The sequence below is a fragment of the Gadus morhua genome, chromosome 23 (assembly GCF_902167405.1).
Source record: "Gadus morhua chromosome 23, gadMor3.0, whole genome shotgun sequence".
In the NCBI taxonomy this organism is placed as follows: Eukaryota; Metazoa; Chordata; class Actinopteri; order Gadiformes; family Gadidae; genus Gadus; species Gadus morhua.
This window is the reverse complement of record NC_044070.1, coordinates 17,976,885-18,001,092: the sequence shown is the minus strand read 5'-3', so window position 1 is coordinate 18,001,092 and position 24,208 is coordinate 17,976,885. Positions and strand designations below refer to the sequence as shown.

Sequence of the window (24,208 nt, the reverse complement as noted above, 5' to 3'; positions counted from 1 at the left end):
GAGATTTCTAGATTAAATAAATAAACATAATTGTAACTCTATAATTTGTGTGTGCAAATGTTTATGTGTTTATGCGAGTGTGTGTGTGTGTATATAGTTCACCAGATTACTTAATTTTTGTTTTTGTGTATGCTTGTGTGGTTAAAAAAGTCAGACTCCACTGTTGTGTGTGGTAATATCCTCCCTCCACACTGATGAAGGGGTGAATGGAGACTCCACTGTTGTGTGTGTGGTAATGTCCTCCCTCCACAATGATGAAGGGGTGAATGGAGACTCCACTGTTGTGTTGGAGGAAACGTCTCCAGAAGACTTGGAGGATTAAAAATTTAACAAACGGGGAAAATCATCTGAACACACGAGAACGTTCAGTTGTTTATTATCATGCTTTATGAACAATTACAAATCATAAATAGGTATCTTTAATAACGGAAAATTGTTGTTCCGAACAGAACACAAAGAATCTATCTTCAGTTAAAGTCATTAACATGGAAATCTATAATTTATGATTATATTGTTAAATCTGCTTTAAATCAGGTTCCATGTCAGGAATGGAAAAATAAAAACTGATGTTGGATTCCTTTGATACAGTTGAAAATCTGTAACATTTTAGTAAAATAATGTGCACATTTAGAAAACATTTTACACTAGAAAATAAATCTTTGTACAACCTTCTTAACCCAAAGGAAGATCTTAAATGGGACATATTATGAAAACAACACTTTTCCTGGGATTTGTGGTGTTGTTTTGGGTCTCTGGTGCTCCCACACACATACAAACTGAAATAAGTCTGTAAATGATTTTTTGAGTGAGAGATGCATTCTGAAAGTACCCCGCCTACAGTTACCAAACAAGCGAGTCAGTTTCGGCGCCCCCTCCTACGTAGGAAGGGGCCACATTTGAATATTACCACTCACTTCCCCACACAACTCAAGTTTGTGTGTGTGTGTGTGTGTGTGTGTGTGTGTGTGTGTGTGTGTGTGTGTGTGTGTGTGTGTGTGTGTGTGTGTGTGACTACAATGGACACAGAGACGCTGAGGAACCAGGCTCATCTAACCAAAACCCAGGGAGGAGGTCCTCCTGGGTGAAGGTGGACTGGAAGGTGTGGAGGAGTGTCAGAGTGTCTGAGGACCCTCCTCCACCTGGGGACACTAAGTAGAAGGACAGAGAGCCAGCGGGCCGGTCCAGATACACTCCTACTCTGTTAGAGCGAGCGGGGGGGAGACATATGGCTGTTCTACTACCGTTGTGACCGGCAACGTAATCATCATCACAACAAACAAGACTCCAGGACTTGTTGTTCCAGCCAAGCCCGCTGTTATCACCCACTCCTCTCCTTGAGATTCCTCTGTATACCACTCCTATATGAACATCCCCTTCCCTCTCTACCTCCCAGTAACAGCGGCCAGTCAGACCCTCTCTACACAACACCTGTCTCCAATAGTCAAATCTCTCTGGGTGATCCGGATACGACTGGTTCTTTTCAACCCGCGTCACCTTTCTGTTGTCCTCAGACAGAGAGAGTAGTTCATTGGCTGTGTTTGGGTCCAGTGTGAGTTCACAGGCATCTGACGGGAGAAACAGACATGATTAGGCTGCTAAAACATTATTATTAATCATCATAACCTCATTACTATTATTATTATAAAGAACAGCATCACCCCTAAAGATAATTATAGTATTCTGCCTGAAATCGTAGATGAAATATATCTTCATTATAAACATGTTATTATGAATATGATTTGCTATGTCTAATGTTAAAAATAATTATAATAATTATATAAAAATAGCTTTTTCCTGTTTTTATGAAGCCACATAGATTAAGACATAAAGAAACGTTAAATTGCTTAAATCAGGTTAAGGGATTTGAACAGAGTTCAAAAGCCTAAATGGACTAAACAATGCACACCCTTTAAAGCGGAAATCGAAAACTGACAGATGCTGAATTGCATTATCTGAAGAAGTAAAGTGCTGAAATACATTGTTACAAAGGCTGGAAGCTAAAATGTAATACTGTCAAAGATGGAAGATAGTATTAGTAGTGGTACTAGCTGTAGTAGTAATAGTAATGGTAGTAGTAGTAGTAGTAGCTAAAGTAGTAGTAGTAGTAGTAGGAGCTGAAGTTCAAGTAGTACTAGTAGTAGCTGAAGTAGAAGTAGTGGTAGTAGTCGCTGAAGTAGTAGCTGAAGTAATAGTGGTACTAGCTGCACAAACGATATGCCTTTTGAAAGGTATGGTATTGATTGATGTTTGTAGAAAGAATTATAATAATCCCGGCGGTTATTCTTTTAAACCAGTCGAAATTGTATGTAGTCGCCTAATGCTCATTTGTCCAGCCTAACGTTATTAAAAGTAGTCCAATTGGGCGGGAAAATCGCCCGATCTGGCAACGCTGCCTGAACGTCGTAAAAAGTAGTCCAATTGAGCAAGAAAAACTGCCCAAACTGGCAACACTTCCTGCACGTCCTCGTGCCCTAACCTCAGCGTAAATCAATGAGACCAACTGAAAACAAGCTGACACGGAATTTAAACTGTGATTTTGAAAAAAGCATGAAAGGTAATCGAAATTCTGTTTTCAGATTATTGAAGATACAAGTGTGTTGATTTGTTAAACCTTTGAACGAAGGTTAACGATAAAAAGAACAATAGTTGAGTGCTGCATGCAGCGCTCAACTAATGTTCTTTTTATCTTTTTACCAAACAATAATAACACTCATTTTTCTAATAGAACATACAATACACACACAATTACTATTATTACTATTGTTACAATCATTATTATTATGTTATGGTCATGTCCAATAATAATAATATCAATACTACTGGTTGGAGTCCCAGAGAAAGGACCAAGTTCCTTTAGGTCGGGTTGGAGTCCCGACGTGGGTACCAGAGAGGCTGTTGATCTGATCTTAAAGGAGACATATTATGGTGTTTTCCCAACAAGTAAACATAGTATTTGAGTTCCAGAAAACATGTTTTTGAAGCTGTTTGCTGGAAATAGCTTTTAGGAAAAAAAAATCGTCTACCGCTATTCCCCTCTGTTTCAGTCCCTTCAGAATGCACTGTTTCTGGTGTCTGTAACGTTGATGCAAATGAGCTGCTGCCCATTGACCAATGAGCTGTCAGACTGAACCACAGCATGGAAGAGGAGGGATTGTTGCAGTTTGCTGACTCCTGGAGCTCTATATCTATATTATAAAGTATAACATAATAATAATAATATTATGTACGGGTATTTAATCTATCTAATATCACGGCCAAAAGCTATGTGCGCCTCGGATGATATTATGAATAATAAAGACTGTGTCTGACGTCTCTGGTACTTCCACAAGTAAAGACCTTAGTGGGGGATATCTCGGCCATGGTTGAGAAGAATTGGGGGGGAAGGAACTTTGGCATAGACTGTCTGAAGTCCATGAACCGCGACATGGAGAAGAAAAGGATTGTACTCCGGGAGCTGAGCTGCCGGACTGCCGCCGAGCTCCCCGCGCCGGAGCTGCCGGCCGCCGTCGAAGCCGTCCGGCCGCAGTCCGGCAGCTCCGGAGGTGTACTCCGGGAGCTGAACTGGCGCCGAAGCTAGGTGGCAGCTCCAGCGAACTCGCAGCTCCGGCGGACGAGCAGCTCCGGCTGGGGTAGCTCGTCGGCAGTCCGGCAGCTCAGCTCCGGGAGTACAATCCCTTTCTACTGCACGTCTCCTCCCCCCGACTTCCCTTCGGCGGCAGCGCCAGAGAAAGGGATTGTACTCCCGGAGCTTAGCTGCAGGGCTAGCGCCGAGTTCCCCCCGCCGGAGCAGCTCGTCCGCTGGTCCACAAAATATTAGGAGGGGAGTGGGGAAGTGGGAGGTAATATTCAAATGTGCCCCCTTCCTACGTAGGAGGGGGCGCCTAAACTGACTCACTCGTTTGGTAGATGGAGACGGGCTGCTTCCAGAAATGCGTATCTCCCTCAAAAAATTATGTACAGACTTATTTCAAAGTTTGCATGCGTGTGGGAGCACCATCTACCCACAACAACACCCCAAATCCCAGGAAAAGTGCTGTTTTCATAATATGTCCCCTTTAAATACATTGCATGCTTTTTTAACTTTGCCTTTATTTTCTAACTATTTTACTCATTTTTTGCATGTTTTATTTTTTTACTTATCCATCATTTAATTTTATTGTACGACAATGTTTATATGCGAAGCACTCCCCCCCCCCCCCCCCCGGGAGAAAACTTAACCCTTTAAATGGTTTCTTCTGGTGAGAATTTTTGGGGAAAAATGTACAGATTGAGCTTCCAAATATGAAATAACAACCAACAGAGTCTAGGTATCTGCTGAGACCAGATCATTGTGCAAATGTGCCTTGAACTTGGCAGAAACCTTTTTTTTTTGCAGTGGCGCTGACAATTCAGCAGCGGCAGTGCGTCTGCTGAGTGCATATAGGGTAACATCATCGTGAACCATCATCTTCATTCCAAGAAGGACCTAAATGAACAGACGTCACCTCCTGCTGTGTGGATGGACTTTCCATCTCGATAGTTAGTGTGTGTTGTGATGAATCAAACAGACACTTACACTTCTTTAGAGCTGGTTTCAGCCTCAACACTCCACCGTGCTCCACACTGGGGGAGACACAAAGTGAGAGCAGCATGTTGAAACATTGCCCTTCATCATCTGCTGTCTCATCACTTTCTACACAACATGAGTTACAGCTGCCTTTTCAAACCAATTTATCTAGCAGCGGGTTGGATCCTTGTAGGAGACATTGTCTCTGAATGGTGAGCTGTCCTCTCCATACCTGAGAGTGTCCAGTCTCCAGCATGGATCCTCCACTCCTGCAGAGAGCAGCGTAGCTCCTGAGTCTCCTGGGTGATTGTGGCTCAGGTCCAGCTCTCTCAGATGGGAGGGGTTGGAGCTCAGAGCTGAGGCCAGAGAAGCAAAGCCTTCCTGTGTGATCAGGCAGCCAGACAACCTACACACACACACTAAAGCTTTATAAAGTACTCATTCCATATGAAAAGCTTTATGATTATATTCAGATCACAGCCCGGCTAGAGCCCCACATATAACATCCATAACATATAGAGAGAAACCCCTAACCCTAACCCTCATATCAGCAGGCCAGTGTTACATAACATAAAATACATAAAATGCTAGCAGTTAACAGGACAGCAACCCCTCACCCTCACATCAGCTGGCCAGAGTTCCGGCAGCTTCAATAACTTGTTAACTCATGATAGACTAGCAGGACAGCAAAAATAAACAAACTAAAAACATTTTTTAATCTTCCTGAAATCCTCGTCCTCTAAAGTTCTATTCCTCCTCTGGCCTCTCGTCCTCCCATCTGTGGTCCACTGATGGGGTGACCCCAGCCTACAGATGAATAATGATGCTGAATCTGTCTGGGATCTTAGACACGTGTCGTCTGTTCTTTTAGATCCCAGCCGAACTAGTCCTGGATCATCCCTACATATTAAACAGACCCAAAGTCACATTTAACCCTAACCCTGACCTGAGGGTTTCCAGTGTACAGTGTGGACTCCCCAGTCCAGAACAGAGCAGCTTCAATCCTGAATCCTGCAGATCATTGGTACTCAGGTCCATCTCTTTCAGACTAGAGGAGTTGGAGCTGAGAACTGAGGCCAGAGCTTCACAGCATTCCTCTGACAGCTGACAGCCACTCAGCCTTCACATAAAATAAACAGGAACATGTTAGGGACCGTGATTAAATGTTTTATTCGACTTTTATGATAGTTTTACGAATACATTTGATCTTCAAATGTTAGTTATATATTAGGTATAAAATGTTGACACTAATAACAATGCTAAAAAAAGTTGTTCTGTATTTCTAATATTACTTTTATAGTAATATGTATAATGTGTTGTGTGTATTGTAAAACACGTTATAAGTGTGCCTACAGAAACGCTTTTTATGTAATTATAAATTCGATATATTCAATCGTTTTATTTTGTTCTGTATTTCTAGATATTCAATTATGTTGTTCTGTATTTCTATATATTGTTCTGTATTTCCATGTCTTAAATTGAAATTCCGAAGATAAAATAATTTAAAAAATATCTGTAAAATATTATAACATAACCAAGACCTTGTACAGTCATGGCAACAAAAGAAAAGTTGAGTTGTTCCTATGAAACCTATATCGTGGTGATCACGGCCGTGGTCACCGTGTCCGCAAAAGATCCTGGGAGGCCCGGGGGAAGCGGCACCGCCACCAAGGGAGTCGTGGTTTTGTCGGATACGGTGTGTGTTCGGTGTGTGTGTGGTGTGCAATAAAGGCAACTCTCTGGGTTGTGCGGTGTATGGGTCACAAGAGTTTTTGGATTACTTTTCAACTTTTCATTTTTGCATCCCACACAAACAACAAGGTGTAATATGTCCAATGGAACCACTCAAATAAATGTGGTCATCAAAGGAACTGAGTTATTAGCTGATATAGTTCGACATCATTTACGAATGATTATATACACGAATTACTATACTCAAACTAAGGGGCAGTAGTGGTTTTAAAAGTCCTCTGATATTGAACCTTGTGGTATAACTGTTAGCACATTGAGTTAAACTGACCTGAGAGTTTCCAGTTTACAATGTGGACTCCCCAGTCCAGCAGAGAGCAGCTTCACTCCTGAATCCTTCAGATCATTGGTATTCAGGTCCAGCTCTCTCAGACAAGAGGAGTTGGAGCTGAGAGCTGAGGCCAGAGCTTCACAGCATCCCTCTGACAGATGACAGCAATTCAGTCTGCACACACAATAAAAAGAACATGTTAGTAACTGAGATTTAAAATGCTTAAAAGATCGAACTAGCTCACAGGAGAAACATGGTGTGGCTAACGAACAGCACAGGGCCGCCATGGGGCCACACTGGAGGGGAGGACGTCCAGTGATGCTAGCGCCTCCGCTCTCCACGCTGCTATCAGGGATCAGGGAAGTGAGCTCAAGGAGATGACTGTGGACATTCAAACTTCCTTCAGCAGCCGCCTGAAGGCCTTGTAGGGATCCTGGACTCCGTTTGAACAGAGTCAGACCTAACGAAGCAGAGGGCTGCAGAGCTAAGGAGGGCCTTCAACTATCTACCAATCTCTAGGCTTCCTTCTTTAAGACTATTGATTCATTAATTCAACTTTTTATTTTGAGTTTTAAATCCTATTATGTTGATTAGGCACATTTAAAAAAACACTAAGTGCACTTGCCATTCCCGTCTTCAGACACTTTGATGGGGCTTCAAAATCAAGGATGACTATTAAACCTCTCTGGGGTGCTGTATCCTACATATTCAATCGTTTTATGTTTTTCTTGAATTCCTACATATTCAATCGTTTATGTTGCTCTGTATTGCTACATTTTCAATCGTTTTATGTTCTGTATTCCTACATATTCAATCGTTTTATGTTTTTCTGTATTCCTACATATTCAAGCACTTTATGTTGTTCTGTATTTCTACATATTCAATCGTTTTATGTTTTTCTGTATTCCTATACATTCAATCGTTTTATGTTGCTCTGTATTTCTACATATTTAAACATTTTATATTCCTCTGTATTTCTACATAATCAATCATTTTATGTTCTGTATTTCTACATAATATATCGTTTTATGATCTCTGTCTGCATATTCAATCGCTTTACGTTGCCTGTATTTCTACATATTGCTCTGTATTTCTAAATATTCAATCGTATTATGTTGCTCTGTATTTCTACATATGTTCTGTATTCCTACATCTTCAAATGTTTGACCTTCTGTATTTCGATGTCTTAAATTGAAATTCAGATGATAAAATTATATAAATAATAAAAAAATATATGTAAAATATTATAACATAACCAAGACCTTATACAGTCATGGCAACAAAAAATATATATATTTGGAGTTATTCCTATGAAACCAATATCGTGGTGATCACGGCCGTGGACACCGTGTCCGGGTGCCGCAAAGGATCCTGGGAGGCCCGGGGGAAGCGGCACCGCCACCAAGGGAGCCGTGGGTTGGTCAGATACGGTGTGTATTTATAATGTTTAGACTATGTCACCTTTAACTACCACTGTCCCATTAACAGGGAATTGTGGGAGGGCACTATCATTATATTTTGTGTTTATAATTGAAAAGTTGCAATGGCAACTCTGGGATTACTTTTCAACTTTTCATTTTTACATCCTGCATAAACAACAAGGTGTAGTTTGTCCAATGGTACCACTCAAATAAATGTGGTCATCAAAGGTACTGAGTTATTAGCTGATATAGTTTGACGTCATTTAGGAGCAATTCTCAAACCAGGTGGCAGTAGTTAAAAGTCCTCTGAAATGGAACCTTGTCGTGTAGCTGTTTGCACTTTGAGTAAAACTGACCTGAGAGTTTCCAGGGCACAGTGTGGACTCCCCAGTCCAGCAGAGAGCTTCTTCACTCCTGAATCCTGAAGATCATTGGAACTCAGGTCCAGCTCTCTCAGACTAGAGGAGTTGGAGCTGAGAACTAAGGCCAGAGCTTCACAGCATCTCTCTGACAGCTTACAGCCATTCAGTCTGCCCACACAATAAACCGAACATGTTAGGAACCGTAATTAAATTAAATTAAACCGTTATATTAGACTTTTCCTATAGTTTAACAAATGATTATACATGATATCTTTCAATGTTAGTTATATATTAGCTGTGAAATGTTGACACGAACAACAATACTCATAACAGTTGTTTTGTAGTTCTGAAAAATGTATCATATTACTTTTATAGTAGTATGTATATTGTGTTGTGTGTATCGTAAAACATGTTCTAAGTATGCCTACAGATTACATAGTATTATTATCTTCTAGCATTATGTGTATTGTGTTATTGTGCGTATTGTAATACAATTTATGAGTGAACCTACAGAGATGTTTTGGAGGCTTTGATCACTGGCAGCAGCCCCAGAAGACCCTCCTCAGAAGCAGAGTATTTCTTCAGGTAAAACACGTCCAGCTCCTCTTCTGATGTCAGTAAGATGAAGACCAGAGCTGACCATTGAGCAGAGGAGAGAGATTCTGTGGAGATACTTCCTGATGTCAGGTACAGTTGGATCTCCTCCACTAGAGAACGGTCGTTCAGCTCATTCAGACAGTGGAACAGATTGATGCTTCTCTCGTGAGAGAGATCTCCACCCATCTTCTCCTTGATGTAATGGACTATTTGGGTATTGATCCGTGACCTTCTTCCGGTCTTTCCCGGCGGAACTTTTTTAGTTAGATTGCCCTGTAATGTATTTCCTCCTGGTCCCAGCAGACCTTCTAGGAGCATCTTGTTGGTCTCTAGAGAGAGGCCGAGGAGGAAGCGGAGGAACAAGTCCAGGTGTCCGTTCTCACTCTGTAAGGCCTTGTCCACAGCACTCTGGTAGAGGAGGAGTTCAGCTTCCCTGGAGGTTGGCTTTTCTTCTGAGAGCACATTAACACCAGTGTTGAAATGGGACAAAAATACATAAAGGGCAGCCAGAAACTCCTGGATGCTCAGATGGACAAAGCAGAACACCTTGTCCTGGTAGAGTCCACACTCCTCTTTAAAGATCTGGGTGAACAGTCCTGAGTCAACTGAGGATGCTTTGATATCAATGTCATACTCCTTCAAGTCTGCTTCGTGGAAGATCAGGTTGCCTTTCTCCAGCTGGTTAAAAGCCAGTTTCCCCAAAGAAACAATGATCTCCTTGCTCTCTGAACTCCAGGGTGGATCGGTTTCTGCTCTCCCATGATACTTCCTGCCCCCTTGTATGGACTGAACCCTCAGGAAGTGGCTGTACATCTGAGTCACGGTCTTGGGCACCTCTTCTCCTCCCTGGGATGTTTTGAAGAAGTCCTCTAGAACTGTAGCAGTGATCCAACAGAAGACTGGGATGTGACACATGATGTGGAGGCTTCGAGATTTCTTGACGTGAGAGATGATTTTGCTGGCCAGTTTCGCCTCTCTGAATCTCTTCCTGAAGTACTCCTCCTTCTGTGGGTCGTTGAACCCTCTAACCTCTGTCATCATGTCAACACACTCAGCAGGGATCTGATTAGCTGCTGCAGGGCGTGTGGTTATCCAGATGTGAGCAGAGCGGAGCAGGAATCCCCTGATGATGTTTGTCAGCAGCACGTCCACTGAGGTCGGCTCGGTGACATCCGTCCAGATCGGGTTGTTCTGGAAGTCCAGAGGAAGTCGACACTCATCCAGACCATCCAAGATGAAGACTACTTGGTCATGGTCGGATATGTCGGTTCCTGAATCTTCGGTTTTAAGAGAAAACTGATGAAGAAGTTCCACTAAGCTAATCTCTTTCCCTTTCAGTAAATTCAGCTCTCTGAAAGTGAGGAGAAATGTGAAGTTTATCTCCTGGTTGGTTTTGCCTTCAGCCCAGTCCAGAGTGAACTTGTGTGTTAAGAAGGTTTTGCCAATGCCGGCCACTCCGGTTGTCATTATTGTTCTGATTGGTTTATCTTGTGCAGGTAAGCGTTTAAAGATGTCTTCACATCTGATTGGTGTTTCCTCATTGGCTGGCTTCCTGGAAGCCTTTTCAATCAGTCTGACTTCATGTTCCTTGTTGACCTCTCCACTGCCTCTCTCTGTGATGAGGAGCTCTGTATAGATCTCATTCAGAGGTCTCTGCTGTCCTGGTCTTGCGATTCCCTCAAGCACACACTGGAACTTCTTCTTAAGATGAGACTTGAGTTTATGCTGGCACTGGACAGCAGCAGCTCCTGAATCCCAAACCAGAAGACACATGCTATACATATTTCCAACAATAGGACTGGTGTAATGAAATAAGTATTCTAAATTCTACTTCAAATGGATCTTATAACCTTGTTAGTAGTGCTATCATTGTTGGGTATCAGCAGGAAGTGACTTGCTAACCTGATATAACAAGATAGTGGTGCATCTATTCCACTGAGTCATTCTGCAGTATAATGTTTAACATTCCTTAACTTAATACCCCCACACCCTAGATATCTGGGTCAAACTATTTAACTTGATACCCCCACAATAACCGTACATATCTGGATCAAACCATTCGCTTGATACCACAACAATAACCCCATATGTATGGATCAAACCATTTAACCTTATACCCCCACAATAACCCTACATATCTGGATCAAACCATTTCACCTACAGTATATATGAGTATCTTACCACTCCTGAGCTTGTCGGCCAGTTCGTCCTGGTTCATCTCCATCAGGCAGAGCTTTGTGATGTCCACCACTCCCTCAATGGCACGCCTCCTCTGCTCCTCGTTCTTACCATCCTCCTCCTCCCTCTGGCTCTCTGAGCATTGTGGGTAATCTGTGAGGAGACCCCTCCAGATCTTCTTCAGCTCCATGTCTAGAAAAGCATGTGCTTTCTCCTCAGCCCTCTGGAACAGAACAAACATCCAGGAGAACTTTACTTTGAACAGAGGCCATCAGAAGTGTCTGTCCTAGAACAATGTATCGCTGGTCTAAAGAGGGAAGCCTGGAGACTACTAGCTCCAAAAGAGATGTTTTTAATGCTCTTGTAGAGCAGGGGCATCGCTAGAGATTGTGGACCCTATGAAAGAATAGATTGGGCCTCCAACCTAGCCCTCCCACCAGCCTAGAAAATATGTTCCCCGGGTCCTATCTTCCCCGCTTTTCCCAAAAAGGGTCCTATGTTCCCCGATATGTATGTGACCGGGGAACATAGGACCCTTTTAAAAAAAAAAGGGTTCTATGTTCCCCGGTCTGTTACTTTTTCCACCATTACTGCAAAATTCCGGCCGAGATAACTACCATTGCATGTCTTAACCTTTTGTGGAAGAGGGAGAGACGTCGGAGAACCTGACGCAGTCTATTCATACGTCGGTAAACAAATCCCGAGAAGCCCAATCCCTACGAGAGCTCCCTGCGCTACGGCCATCCGGAGGCACACAGAGCTTTTGGCCGTGATATTAATATACAATTATATTATATTGTATACTATCATATAAAGAGCTCCGGGAGTCGCAAACGGCAACAATCACTTTCTCCTCCATGCTGCAGTTCACCCCGGACTGGACTGCACTCAGATGGCCGGTTGAACGCTGATTGGCTGTTAGGTTACTCATGTCACTCAGTGGCCACGCTGTTGAACGCCGATTGGCTGTCATCACGAAAATGTCGCGTCAAAGCTTAAATACATAGGATGTTCACCACTTGTCCCAAAAAGGGTCCTATGCTCCCCGGAGTGTATGGCTATTGGCGCGTTTCCACTGCAGGGTGCGGAACGGATCGGATCGCAAAGGTGCGGATCGGGTCGCGTTTCCACCGCCAAAAGTGGGCGTGACCGGGACTTAGCCGTACCCGTTTTGGCCAGTTTTGGCCTCGTTTTCAGGACTCCTACATAGAACATTATTCTATAAACAGACATTTAGATTTATAGTCTGTCGTTATAATTGATTTACCTCGGGTGTACTGTGGAGTGGGTAACACTGTTTTTAATAGCAGGCTAGCATTGCCCGTTGACGTGCCCTAGCCTAGCACAAGCGAACTCTGCAACTAGAAGGACTGAATGAAATGTGTTGAAAACTGTCTCCAGTGATATAGAATACCAATGCTCACTTCGGAATCAGGCCCTATGTCCAAAATTCCGAACTACCCCTTTAAAACACAATTGATTAAGCCTAGGCCGACATATATATCAGTCCTAATCCTGAGCGTACGATCGGGAGGTGGAAGTTGCGCTTTAGATGCCTTCACAAGTCCAGCGGAGGGCTCCAGTTTTCGCCGGCCAAGTCATGCGCTGTGATATGTGTGACAGCTATGTTGCACAACATTGCAGCTAAGGCTGGGGTAGCTTTGGTTGAACCGGAGGACATTGAGGATGATGACGACGAGGAAGATCGGTGTGAGGAAGGCCTCCCTCATAACTACGCGGCTGGTTTTCATGCACGTCGAAGAGTGATTGAGACTTTTTTTTAACCCCCTCCACCCTCCCCCATGTCACTAAACATTCCCGTCAACGTGACCAATCCCCACCATATCCCAGCCTTTTGCCTGCTCCTTTGCATTTTTTTTTTATATTTTTATAATTAATATTTTTATTATTTTTTTATTTTATTTCTTTTTACATTATTTTAGTTTACGTTTTATGAGTAGCCTATGTCAGTCTGCACAAATCCCCCCCCACTTTCTCTCACACATTTTAAGTGCCCTGCCTGCTCAAACATTTCCTGGACTGTCTCTCTCAAACTAAGAACATAATGGCCCACATTAGGCTCAGACGCACGTGATACACCATTACCAATGTGTTATAATAAAACGCATTCAATACTAGGAATGTCCGCTGGTTACGCCACTGAGGCTATAGTAGGCTAACGAGGCTCTTAGCATCCTACGAGTACCCTGGAGCACTCGTTAGCTACGAGCGTTTTCAAGACGTTCGTTACCAAAGATGCTTTCGGGAAACGATGTGAAAACTGTACGATGCTCGTACGACCCACTCTCCGATCCACTTAGGCTAAAGATGCTTTCGGGAAACGGGGCCCTGGGCTATACCGCCCCCTCCCTACCGCACCTTTGCGATCCGATCCGTTCCGCACCCTGCAGTGGAAACGCGGCATATAGGGGAACATAGGACCCTTTTTGGGCAAAACGGGGAACATAGGACCTTTTTTTTTAAAAGAGGGTCCTATGTTTCCCGAGCGGGGAACATAGAACCCGGGGAACATAGGACCCGGGGAACATAGGGATGACCCCATCAACGCTACGAATGATAACAAATACATTGGAAAAAGACACACTGTGTGAAGTTATTTTTTCGATTTGGCAAGTAGCCATTACTAATAATACCAATACTCTTTGGCAGCGATGATGAGGCATCCAACAATCAAGTCATTTTAGCCTGAATGCATCAGGTAAGAAGCACCAGAGCAGGTTGCTAGTACCATGGACAGTATCAGAACGATAACCTGTTGAACTAAATGGATGTGGTAGGCTACACCACGGGATGCATCTGCAGACCACTGCCACATAAATAAAGGTAAGACGCGATTTTTATTGCTTAAGATTTGCTGGTGCTGTGGCGAGGTCTTTTGTGTTTTTTGCACTCAAGTGGTCGGCTGTTTTAACTTGCAATTGATAGTCGGTGGAGTCAGTCTCTTGTTGACACAAAGTGACTTTTGGTCATTCTTGCTTTGCTTGAATTCTGGAATAATTGTGGGGGGGAGTTCATGAGTTTTGGTCGGAATGCCTGATGTAGGCTAGTTTTGATGGAATGCGTGTTGTGAATTGAGAACAGCCAGCTCCTGATGTGATACAGCGTTCAGCTGTGCAACAAATATTTTTTTCTTTTTCAATCTTGACGACTTTTGTAGTGCTGCGTGTAGCCACACCTTTGGCCCTTCTGAACTTAAACACACAGTTAAATTCCTTTCCTAGCTCCTCCTGTTTATGTTGTTAGCTTAGCCATATCATGTCACGTTGTCAACATTGGATACATGGAGCAGAACATAGTGGGTCATATGTCCGATGATTTTTTTAAACGTTTTCTTCATAAAACGTGCCAGACAGATTTTGTATACATTTTATTCCTTAGTAATTAGCTACATGGTTATGCCGTCTTTCAGAACCTTTCATTACCGGCACTAAAGAGAGAAAAAAAGAGTGCATCCTCATTATACCCAGCACTTCTAAAAATGCACTTCCGAATGCGTCTCTGTCCCAAGCACATTTCAAACCAAACTAAATTCTATGATTTACTAGGTAGCTCCGGGGAAACGGGCACCAAGGGAAGGTGAATAAATAAAAACTTTTTTTGTATAAACTGGGTGACCAACTGTTCGCCCTTTTCCTCCCTCTCAGCTTTCTGTTTCTGATCCCCCGACTTCTTCCTCAACGACGACGTGTCAAACTACTGACAGTCTGTTCTCCGTCTGTTCTGCTTGTTAGCCCACAGAGTGGGAGTCTCTGTGCTGAAAACTGGATCCACGTAAGACTGAACCATGCAATAAAGAGTGAGAGGTAAAATATATAGACAACCCCCCCTTAGGTCACCCCTGTTTAGAGCTAGGGCTGCACAATATATCGATTTTTTATCGCGATGACGATATTAGCGTCCCACGATGACACGTAGTGTTCTTGCGATATTTTCGCGATATTTTTTTTTTAATAATGCATCCGCAAAAAAATAAACAAGCCCCGCCCATGCAGTATACGCTCTACCTCCGCTGCAAAGCAAACCAAGCGCTCCCTGTACACCTGTCTGCGACTGCGTGAGTCCATCCTGCACACAGCGGCGCAAAGCCTGAAAAGGGGGGGGGGGGGGGGGGGTGGCCTTACGGCAATTTCTTCAATGAATAATCGTGGTAAATAATCGTGATACCAATATTGATCAAATTAATCGTGATAATCATTTTGGCAATAATCGTGCAGCCCTATTTAGAGCTCAAGTCAAATGTCTTGTTTCACACACCTTGATCAGCTCTGATTGATGCGGCTGTACAACCTGAGCACTGGTAACCTTTGAACTCTCCTGGGGTTGCCTGTGGAGATAACGCACGCGCACACGCACACACACACATTATATCTGGATGAGAAAAGTTCATACTAAAGTGAAAAGGTTAAAGGGGTAGTTCGGAATTTTGGACATAGGGCCTGATTCCGAAGTGAGCATTGGTATTCTATATCACTGGAGACAGTTTAACACATTTCATTCAGTCCTTCTAGTTGCAGAGTTCGCTCGTGCTAGGCTAGCGCAAGTCAACGGGAAATGCTAGCCTGCTATTAAAAACAGTCTTACCCACTCCACAGTACACCCGAGGTAAATCAATTACAACGCCAGACTATAGATTTAAATGTCTGTGTTGATAGAATAATGTTAGAAATAAAACTAACCATGCATCGCATGAATCATCGAGGGACTACTTTCTCAGCAGAAGCGGAATTCTACTATGCGCTGGTTAGGTTTGTAACCGAATCACGACAGAAGAACGTAAACGGAGAAGCGTGGGACAGAAGCGCAATTGAACGACTAGGCAACATGATGGTTCAGTGTGCTTTTAGAAATTGTAGAAATAAACGGTACAGATGGGCACCACAAAGTTTCCACCAATTTCCAGTGCGAGATCCAGAAAGGACTCAACTGTGGCTTGTTGCTGCTGGCTTTGACATCAAAACACCGGCTCGTACATGTACGGTTCGTTGGATACAACAAATTCCTCATAATCGTTTTCAAAAGCAGATGCATCGCTAACTCCTCCAAACGTGGCCATATCTTGTTAATTTAATACTCTTGTAGAATTCCTTCGTTCACTGTACTCTGCGTTTTTAGCAATGACAGCGGCAGGTAACCTAGGTATCAGTCCGCCGCTGCCGTAGCCTACGTACAGGAATATAAACACTGCTGCTGAGACCCCGCAATTCCCTCAAAATGCAATGCAATGCAAGGTTGGTTTTATTTCTAACATTATTCTATAAACAGACATTTAGATGTATAGTCTGTCGTTATAATTGATTTACCTCGGGTGCACTGTGGAGTGGGTAAGACTGTTTTTAATAGCAGGCTAGCATTTCCCGTTGACTATCGCTAGCCTAGCACGAGCGAACTCTGCAACTAGAAGGACTGAATGAAATGTGTTGAAACTGTCTCCAGTGATATAGAATGCCAATGCTCACTTCGGAATCAGGCCCTATGTCCAAAATTCCGAACTACCCCTTTAAAGGTTGTATCAGCGATGTTGGGTGACGTCACTTCTGTTGGTAGTTGAAGCGAGATCCCAAACAAACAGAGCCAGCTCGCCCCTCCCTTCCGTGTTTCGTGCATCAAAACTATCATGAACGCAGCGCTAAACCCCACAACACCAACCCCTTGTCGCTGATTGGTTGAATACTATTTATTGTGGTTTTGAGTGGTTGAAAGTACCATTTGTTTTTGTGTACGATCTCGGAGCATAGGCTGCCTACGGAGACACGTTATTTTGGCCGGCCTGCTTATGGGGCGGGCAGCTCGCGGTTCAGATTTATGTGATCATTTATGTTTTGGCCTAGAATCGCTGATAAAACCATTAATAAAGTATTCATTCCATATGAAGGACAAGTAAAGGCTTCATGATTACATTTAGATCCCAGCCCTGTTCATCACCATGGCTACACTAATGGTAACTCCTCAGAGTTACATAACATGTAACTCTGACACCAACCCCTAACCCTAAGTCTAACATCGGCTGACCAGCGTTATGTCAGACAGAAAAACCTGTTAACTCTTACCAGATTAGCAGTTAACAAGACAGCAAAAATAAACAACTCCCCATCAAACTACCAAAGAATTTAAACCCTCCTGAAATCCTCGTCCTCTAAAGTTCTGTTCCTCCTCTGGCCTCTCGTCCTCCCATCTGTGGTCCACTGACACGGAGACCCCAGCTTACAGATGAATAATGATGCTGAATCTGTCTGGGATCTTAGACACGGGTCGTCCGTTCTTTTAGATCACAGCCCACCTAGTCCTTGATCCTCCCTACATATTAAACAAACCCAAAGACACAAATATTTCCTGAATTGTCAGTGAAACTACTGGTTTGTTTAAAACCCCTACCTCTCCTCTCTGGAGGGGCTTCCATCTTTAAGGTCAGGAGGAAAATTCATAGACCAGTTGCTCTTCAAGGAGACACAGCTGGGTCCAGGGGAGTCTGCTCTCTCTTCCTGGACACTTCAAGAAAAACAAGAACCAGGATTTATGGATGTTTGATAGATGCTGTCGTTTTATAATCTTTGACAAACCCTTACCCATCCTCTCTGGAGGGGCGTCCACTTTTAAGGTAAGGAGGAAGTTGCATAGACCAGTCACTCTTCAAGGAGACACAGCTGGGTCCAGGGGAGTCTGCTCTCTCTTGCTGGACACTTCTAGAAAAACAAGAACCAGGATTAAATTATGTCTGATAGATGTTTTTTTATAATCTCTGACAAATCCTTACCTCTTCTCAATAGACTGATAACCATCTCTAAAGTTAGACTACTGATGGAGTCATGTTATATCACTGCTGAGCTCTGAGATGGACAACAGTCATTCACAGACCGAGACAGATCCTCTTCTTACCTCTTAGATTTGCTCTGGCAGCCATGTTCCCCAGAGGTTTTCGAGATGGGACCCCCCTCCTCTCTCCCTTCATCCATAGTAGACTGGAGACCTGGAAACATAAACAAACACAACGTTAAATGACTGCATTGAAGACTTCCTATCTTCCTCCTGTCTGACAAACTCTATCACTCTCTTTGTCTAGAGCAGCGGTCCCCAAACTTTTTTTCCTGCGCACCCCCTTCTACGTCCCAACGGGGTTGGCGCACCCCCAATCCCCACTTCAAAAAGAAGGAAAATATAACGCAACAAAGCTTTGTTTTATCGCCATATAACGACTCATGTTTAATCAAATATAGCGCAAATATAGCAAAAGGTGCTTTTGACTTAAATTGCCATGTTTCTAGTGCAGGTGACGACGGAGAGAAGACGGCTTCAGACAGCTGTTTGCTAGAACCTCACTGCACACCACGCACGGAGGCTTCGGGCAATCTGTATCGCCGATCCAAGTGAAGCCCAGACCCAGATAATTGTCATCGTATTTCCTTCTTTTTTTCCCCGTCTGGTGTTCACCCTCATGATCTCTTTTTTGCCATCTCCTTCCCTCCTCTTCGGTTTTCCTCCGGCGCATCATCTGACTCCCGCTAATTTTCTTATTCTCTCCGTCTCTGTTGCCTCCAAATCCTCCCTCTCTTGGTCCCTCTCCTGACTGAATGAAACGAGTTGGCGGACATATGGCAGTCCGTAGAAGAAGACAGCAGTGCGCAGCCGTAGAAGAAGACAGCAGCTGTCTTCTTCTACGTTTAAAATATTGTTTTTTGATTTAAAATAAAAGGGATTACAAAGGAAATGTTTACTGTTCATGTTTTTTTATTGTATCGAAAAATCCCACTTAAAAAAACACTAATTGTGTAATATTACACCAGACCGCCATTACATTTATCATCTCGCGGACCCCCTGGTGGCAGCTCGAGTACCCCTGGGGTTGCGAGTACCACACTTTGGGAATCCCTGGTCTAGAGCTACACAATCGATCACACTCCTGTGGGGGAGTGGTAATCAGGAGAGTCAGGAGAATTCCCGGTGGGTCGTTAACCGTTAACGGGCTGATTACTGCGGGCTAACAATACTGCGTTTATAAAAACTCCTTGCTGCGCCGTTCGGCCAGCCTGAGCTTTGCACTCGCAGCCTCTCACTCACTGCTTCCCACCAGGGTTCACGCTAGACCTTTTCTTGGGCGGACGAATGTCCGACACTATTCCAGAATATCGGACATTTGGAATATCTTCCGGATGTTATTCACTAACAATTGAATAATCACCAAAAGTCTACATTTAAACGACAAACGACACAAACTAAGTTGCTTCAATAAATGACATTTATTAAATTAGCCTAGGCAAAAAAAACATTAAAGCCATTCTCGGCAAAAATGGTAAACGGGTAAAAAATAATTAATTTGATAATTGCAATTCTTGCAGGCTACTTTCGGCGCAACTTCATGCCATTGAAGTGCTCCGCTGCTCGCGAAAAGTTGAAGTCTTTCAACCCCGGCCCAAGGCTCGATATGCGCATCAACCTCGTCACCTTTTCCTCAGCTAGGCGGCTTCTGATAGATGTTTTAATCCTGTTTTGGAGAGAAAAGCCTCGTTCCGCAGGAACACTGGACACGGGGATTGTACTGGCGATTTTGGCCAGCTTTGCCCAGTCGGGACAGATTTGTGCGTTCACACCAAACGCGACAGGGCGACAAGATCCCATACAAAGTGAACGTAGAGACGCGTATCGGGCAAATTTTTTGTTTCGCGCCACACTTTCGCCGTGCGCGTTCACGAGGATTTGTGCCGTGACTAATTCGCTTGAGTTGAAATATTTCAACTTTGACACGAATTTCGGGTGATGAAAGCCAATAAGCGTTCAATAGCGTGGCCTCTGAGTGACATGTGTATGCATGTGCGGGTGCACTGCGCGCGTTCATGAATGCACGTTCGTGTTTGCCACCCTGGTGAGCTCGGCCAGGAACCGCTACTGGTTTTCATATGCTACTGATTCTCGGACATGTGGGCCGTTTACATTTTATTATACCGGCCATGCATGCGTGCAATTGGCCAATGTCCGGCTATAGCCGGCTAACGTGAAAACTGCCTCCCACATACAAACACGTGCAAGCACTCACAACCTGTTAACGTTGCAACAAAGTCTATGTTTGCAGAGGAGTAAATTAGAAATTGCATTTCCTGGAGACAATGCGGACAGTGCTGTAGTGTAGTGAGGTTGAAAAATTTTTAGTAAAGCAACATAGTTTAAGACGTAAAGAAATGTTAATGGCTTAAATCATTCAAACCATTCAAACATTCAAACCATTTAAAAATATAAAATGGTGGGAAAAAAATAAAGTGAAGATTTAAACAAATTGCTAATGAGATCAAGTTTGAATACATTTGAGATCAAATATAGAATAGCTGAACGCGTGCGTGGTAGTTATTGACCTTATTCCTTCACATCTAGTTCATCGAAATAAGCTCACAAAATAATGAGTCTCATACCGTTGGACTCCTTTGAGTCCCAGCTTTCACATGGCATATTGTTTGTGTAGATAGCATGTGTTGCCAGATTGGATTGCCAGCCCAACTATAGATTAAAAACCGGCCAAAACACCAAAGAAATGGCCAAAACGTATATTGCCGGAAAACCGATTGATGATTTACTTCTGCAATGGCAAAAACACAAATACACACCTAAAGGCAACCCAATTATTGACTATGACGTTATGTGTTATACAAGGAACATCTCTTTTATCTCTCAGACACACAAACCTAACAAGGTCTGTGTAAAGAACACACTGACAGCAGCAGAGAAGGGGTCTTCAGTGAGATTACATTAATACACAACACAAAAAATAGGCATGTAAAAGACCAATAGTGAGCACAATAAACACCCGAATGCGGCCTAATTTACTTAATACCTTTTACGTTACACACGCACGCACGCACGCTCCATGAAAAGGGACACATTCAGAGAAAATGTATGTTTGGTACATGAGCTAAAATAAAACACTCAAAATAGTCAATTAAACGTGATTACACGTTTATGTAGAACTTCAACTTGAAATATTCTTAGAAGAACTTAAAGAACATCAACCGGAGGACTATGTACAGTCAACGCCAGCTCTACTAATACATCATGAATCAAATCTCGTTACAACTGGCGCGGAGGTTTGAGTGACAACTCTGCCGGCCCTCCCTCTCCCAAATTGCCCTTAGACAGGTGCCCATCTCCCACCCCTATGGTCCTCTGAAGAATAAGTCCCGCCTCCGAGACTCCTGGTTCCATCAGACAAATGTCTATGGGAAATAACATGGGGTTTTTGAATGATCGTACGTAACAAACTTTTGGATTGTCGGTGCCGTTAAAGTAGTTAACTATTATGTAGAAGCATTAACGGGACCGACAATCCAAAACCCAAGTGGAATCTAGATGGAAAATGTGCGTAGTTCAAAACGTGAGCAGATTTTACTTTTTCGCCACCTACAGAGTTTGTAGGTGGCGCGCGCGCGCGCACACACACACACACACACACACACACACACACACACACACACACACACACACACACACACACACACACACACACACACACACACACACACACACACACACACACACAGTGACGAAACTTTGATTTCAGAGGTGGGGGGGACACAAATATTTTTTATAAAACTCTTCAGTTCACTGTGAAGGTGTCGCAGGATGGTGTAACGCATTTCTTTGAGTAACTTACACTTTGACTTTGAAAGAAGTCTCTTATGTCCACTTTTCTTTTTTTTAGACATCCTGGCTGCGCCTCATTACCAAACACACACACACCGATTCAAACGTTAATGTAAATGAAACCTCTGATATTACAATCCTTCCAGCTGACGTGGCCCAGGCAGAACAAACGCCCAATTTACAGCGGAAGATTAACACGGCCACCTCCCCAACTGGCAGACCGGTGTGCGTACTGGTGCTGTTTATAACCTGATGGAGTGACAGCGGGGACGGCCAATCACACAAGGAATGCAGAGCCAATGGAGGAGCTTGTGGGCAGGTCTAAACGAAAGCAAACTGGCTTCAGCTCGAGCGGCCGTTTCCGCTTGGTCCTAGTGCCTGACGAGTCTCTGTTTACCATAGCGTAACATGGTTTCCGGACGGTGAAAACTGCAGGGGACCAGAACGGCCTTTTGAAAAAGCGCAGGGGACATGTCCCCTGTGTCCCCCCCCCCAAATTACGTCCGTGCACACACACACACAGCTTCTAACACGTTCATTAAATTATGGACAATTATTTATTTCCCTTTAGAACAGACAGTTATAAACAATCATTAACCAATGTTACCAATGAGACAAAAGTCCACACCCGACCAAACTGACCTCCCTACAAACTCCCTTTCCCGTACCAGAGGATCCGTATATAAACGCGCTCAACACGGTGAAACTAGTAATTGATGTTTTATCCATTACTCCTTCATTTAAATCAGCGCCTAGTTTACACCACAAACCTGGAAACAAATTAATTTTGTAGGAATAAATTCATACAGTACCACCATTCACCTGAAGAAAACATGAATTAAAAACGGTACCTTATCTTCTCCGTGATGCAACGTGTGGTGTCCGTGTAGTATAGAAGCACAAAAGCAAGGAAAGGAGGGAATAAAGAGAAGCGAGACCGAACATTAACACGGTACCAAAGGTTCTGAGAGTAAAGTTTGAGCTGCTGGGCTCCTCGTTGCAGACAGATCAACTGAGGAAGAGCTTTGAACCACAACTAACTGCGTCACATCATTTATGAATAGTGAAACTAAAGTCATTATGAGTCAACGTAGACGCAGAACAGTTAGATAACGACTTTATTTTTTCAGTAGCAGGGTAGGCAATTCTAATTTATTACTGTTTCAGTCGTTACAACGCCGTTACCCCTACTGAACGTTAAATGCGGTTTGTTACAATGAATTGATTGCATAAACTGCGTAATCCGACCGCACCCCTGGCTCCACACACAAACTGCTAGTGAGGAGAAAGGGTGGGTTAACAACGAGATAAGCGATCATGATTGGCTAAGGCAGAGTCATGTTTCATGGTAGCCAATCGGAGCCAGTGTTTATAGACGAGCGCCACACACACACACACACACACACACACACACACACACACACACACACACACACACACACACACACACACACACACACACACACACACACACACACACACACACACACACACACACACACACACACACACACACACACACACCAGAGTTCCCGTTATTCGGTAATTACCGTTGTTGACATTGGGCGGTTTCCCAATGTCAAGGAAGCATGCTCAACGCCCGCCCTTTTAAGGACGCCTGTTGAGGACGGGACTCTCTAAATCGACGCCACTTCGACCTGGGCGGGACTTTACGTCCTACGTCACTCGCTATGGGTGTGCATGTGTGCGCATAGCCGTCACTCGCGATGGGTGTGCATGTGAGAAAGGTTTTGGCTTTAGTGTCTATGGGTTGGTAATAACGGTTCTGATGATTTTCTGATGGAAAAGTGGTCTTTTATTTCCATAATCTTTGTTCAGTGAACGCATAAACCCGTTTGTTAGTTAGCAGTTAAACAAAATGCGATCTCTTTGTTTACAGTTACCAACGACCAACTGATGATTGGGGGTTCGATTCCCTAGTGATGCAAGGTTTTTTCTTTCATTTTGGACTGCACACACATAGCGAGTGACGGATACTCGCACAATGTACACACATCACTGTCTTTACAATTTCTAGGCAACCGAAGTTTAAAGATTGTCAAGTGGTTAGCTCTTGAATGTACTACTTGAATGTACACACACACACACACACACACACACACACACACACACACACACACACACACACACACACACACACACACACACAATTTACATATTGAATAAGTGGAAGATATTAAACTTTCCTCTTATTTTATTTTATTTTACTAATTTATTTTACTCTCTCTCGCTGCCGCGGCGGAATTGCTTTTTTTTTTGTTAAAATGGGTAACTGCTCGGCATACGCGTTCATTAGAATTTCCAATTCCGTGGGGGAAAAGTAAGTGGATCTACGCTTTTGGTCCATGTTTGATCATGTTATCAGAGATCCATTGATGATGGCTCTTTATAGTCAACAGGCAAGCCCCCAACCCAGAGTGAA

At 43.5% G+C, this 24,208-nt stretch overlaps 1 protein-coding gene across 1 annotated transcript; it reads right to left on the bottom strand.

Annotated features, from left to right (window-relative positions):
• Nucleotides 1-360: 360 nt before the first annotated feature.
• On the bottom strand, nt 361-23,061 carry LOC115536844 (NACHT, LRR and PYD domains-containing protein 3). The gene is made up of 12 exons (XM_030348264.1): nt 22,617-23,061; nt 22,434-22,535; nt 18,019-18,109; nt 17,518-17,634; nt 15,400-15,469; nt 11,128-11,347; nt 8,861-10,694; nt 8,344-8,517; nt 5,493-5,666; nt 4,779-4,952; nt 4,556-4,602; nt 361-1,565 (listed from the first exon to the last, which is right to left on the bottom strand). The coding sequence occupies exons 2-12, from the start codon at nt 22,492-22,494 to the stop codon at nt 1,012-1,014; spliced, it is 3,516 nt and encodes a 1,171-aa protein (XP_030204124.1). The 5' UTR covers nt 22,495-22,535; nt 22,617-23,061; the 3' UTR covers nt 361-1,011.
• Between the last annotated feature and the right edge of the window lie 1,147 nt (nt 23,062-24,208).

Excerpts from the sequence above, each read along its gene's own strand:
- LOC115536844 (XM_030348264.1), bottom strand. The coding sequence starts at position 22,494 with ATGGATAAAACATCAATTACTAGTTTCACCGTGTTGAGCGCGTTTATA. Across the intron at positions 17,635-18,018 it reads TGCCAGAGCAAATCTAAGAG|AAGTGTCCAGGAAGAGAGAG; the intron begins GTAAGAAGAGGA and ends TTGTTTTTCTTG. Across the intron at positions 15,470-17,517 it reads AGCCCCTCCAGAGAGGAGAG|GCAACCCCAGGAGAGTTCAA; the intron begins GTAGGGGTTTTA and ends TTATCTCCACAG.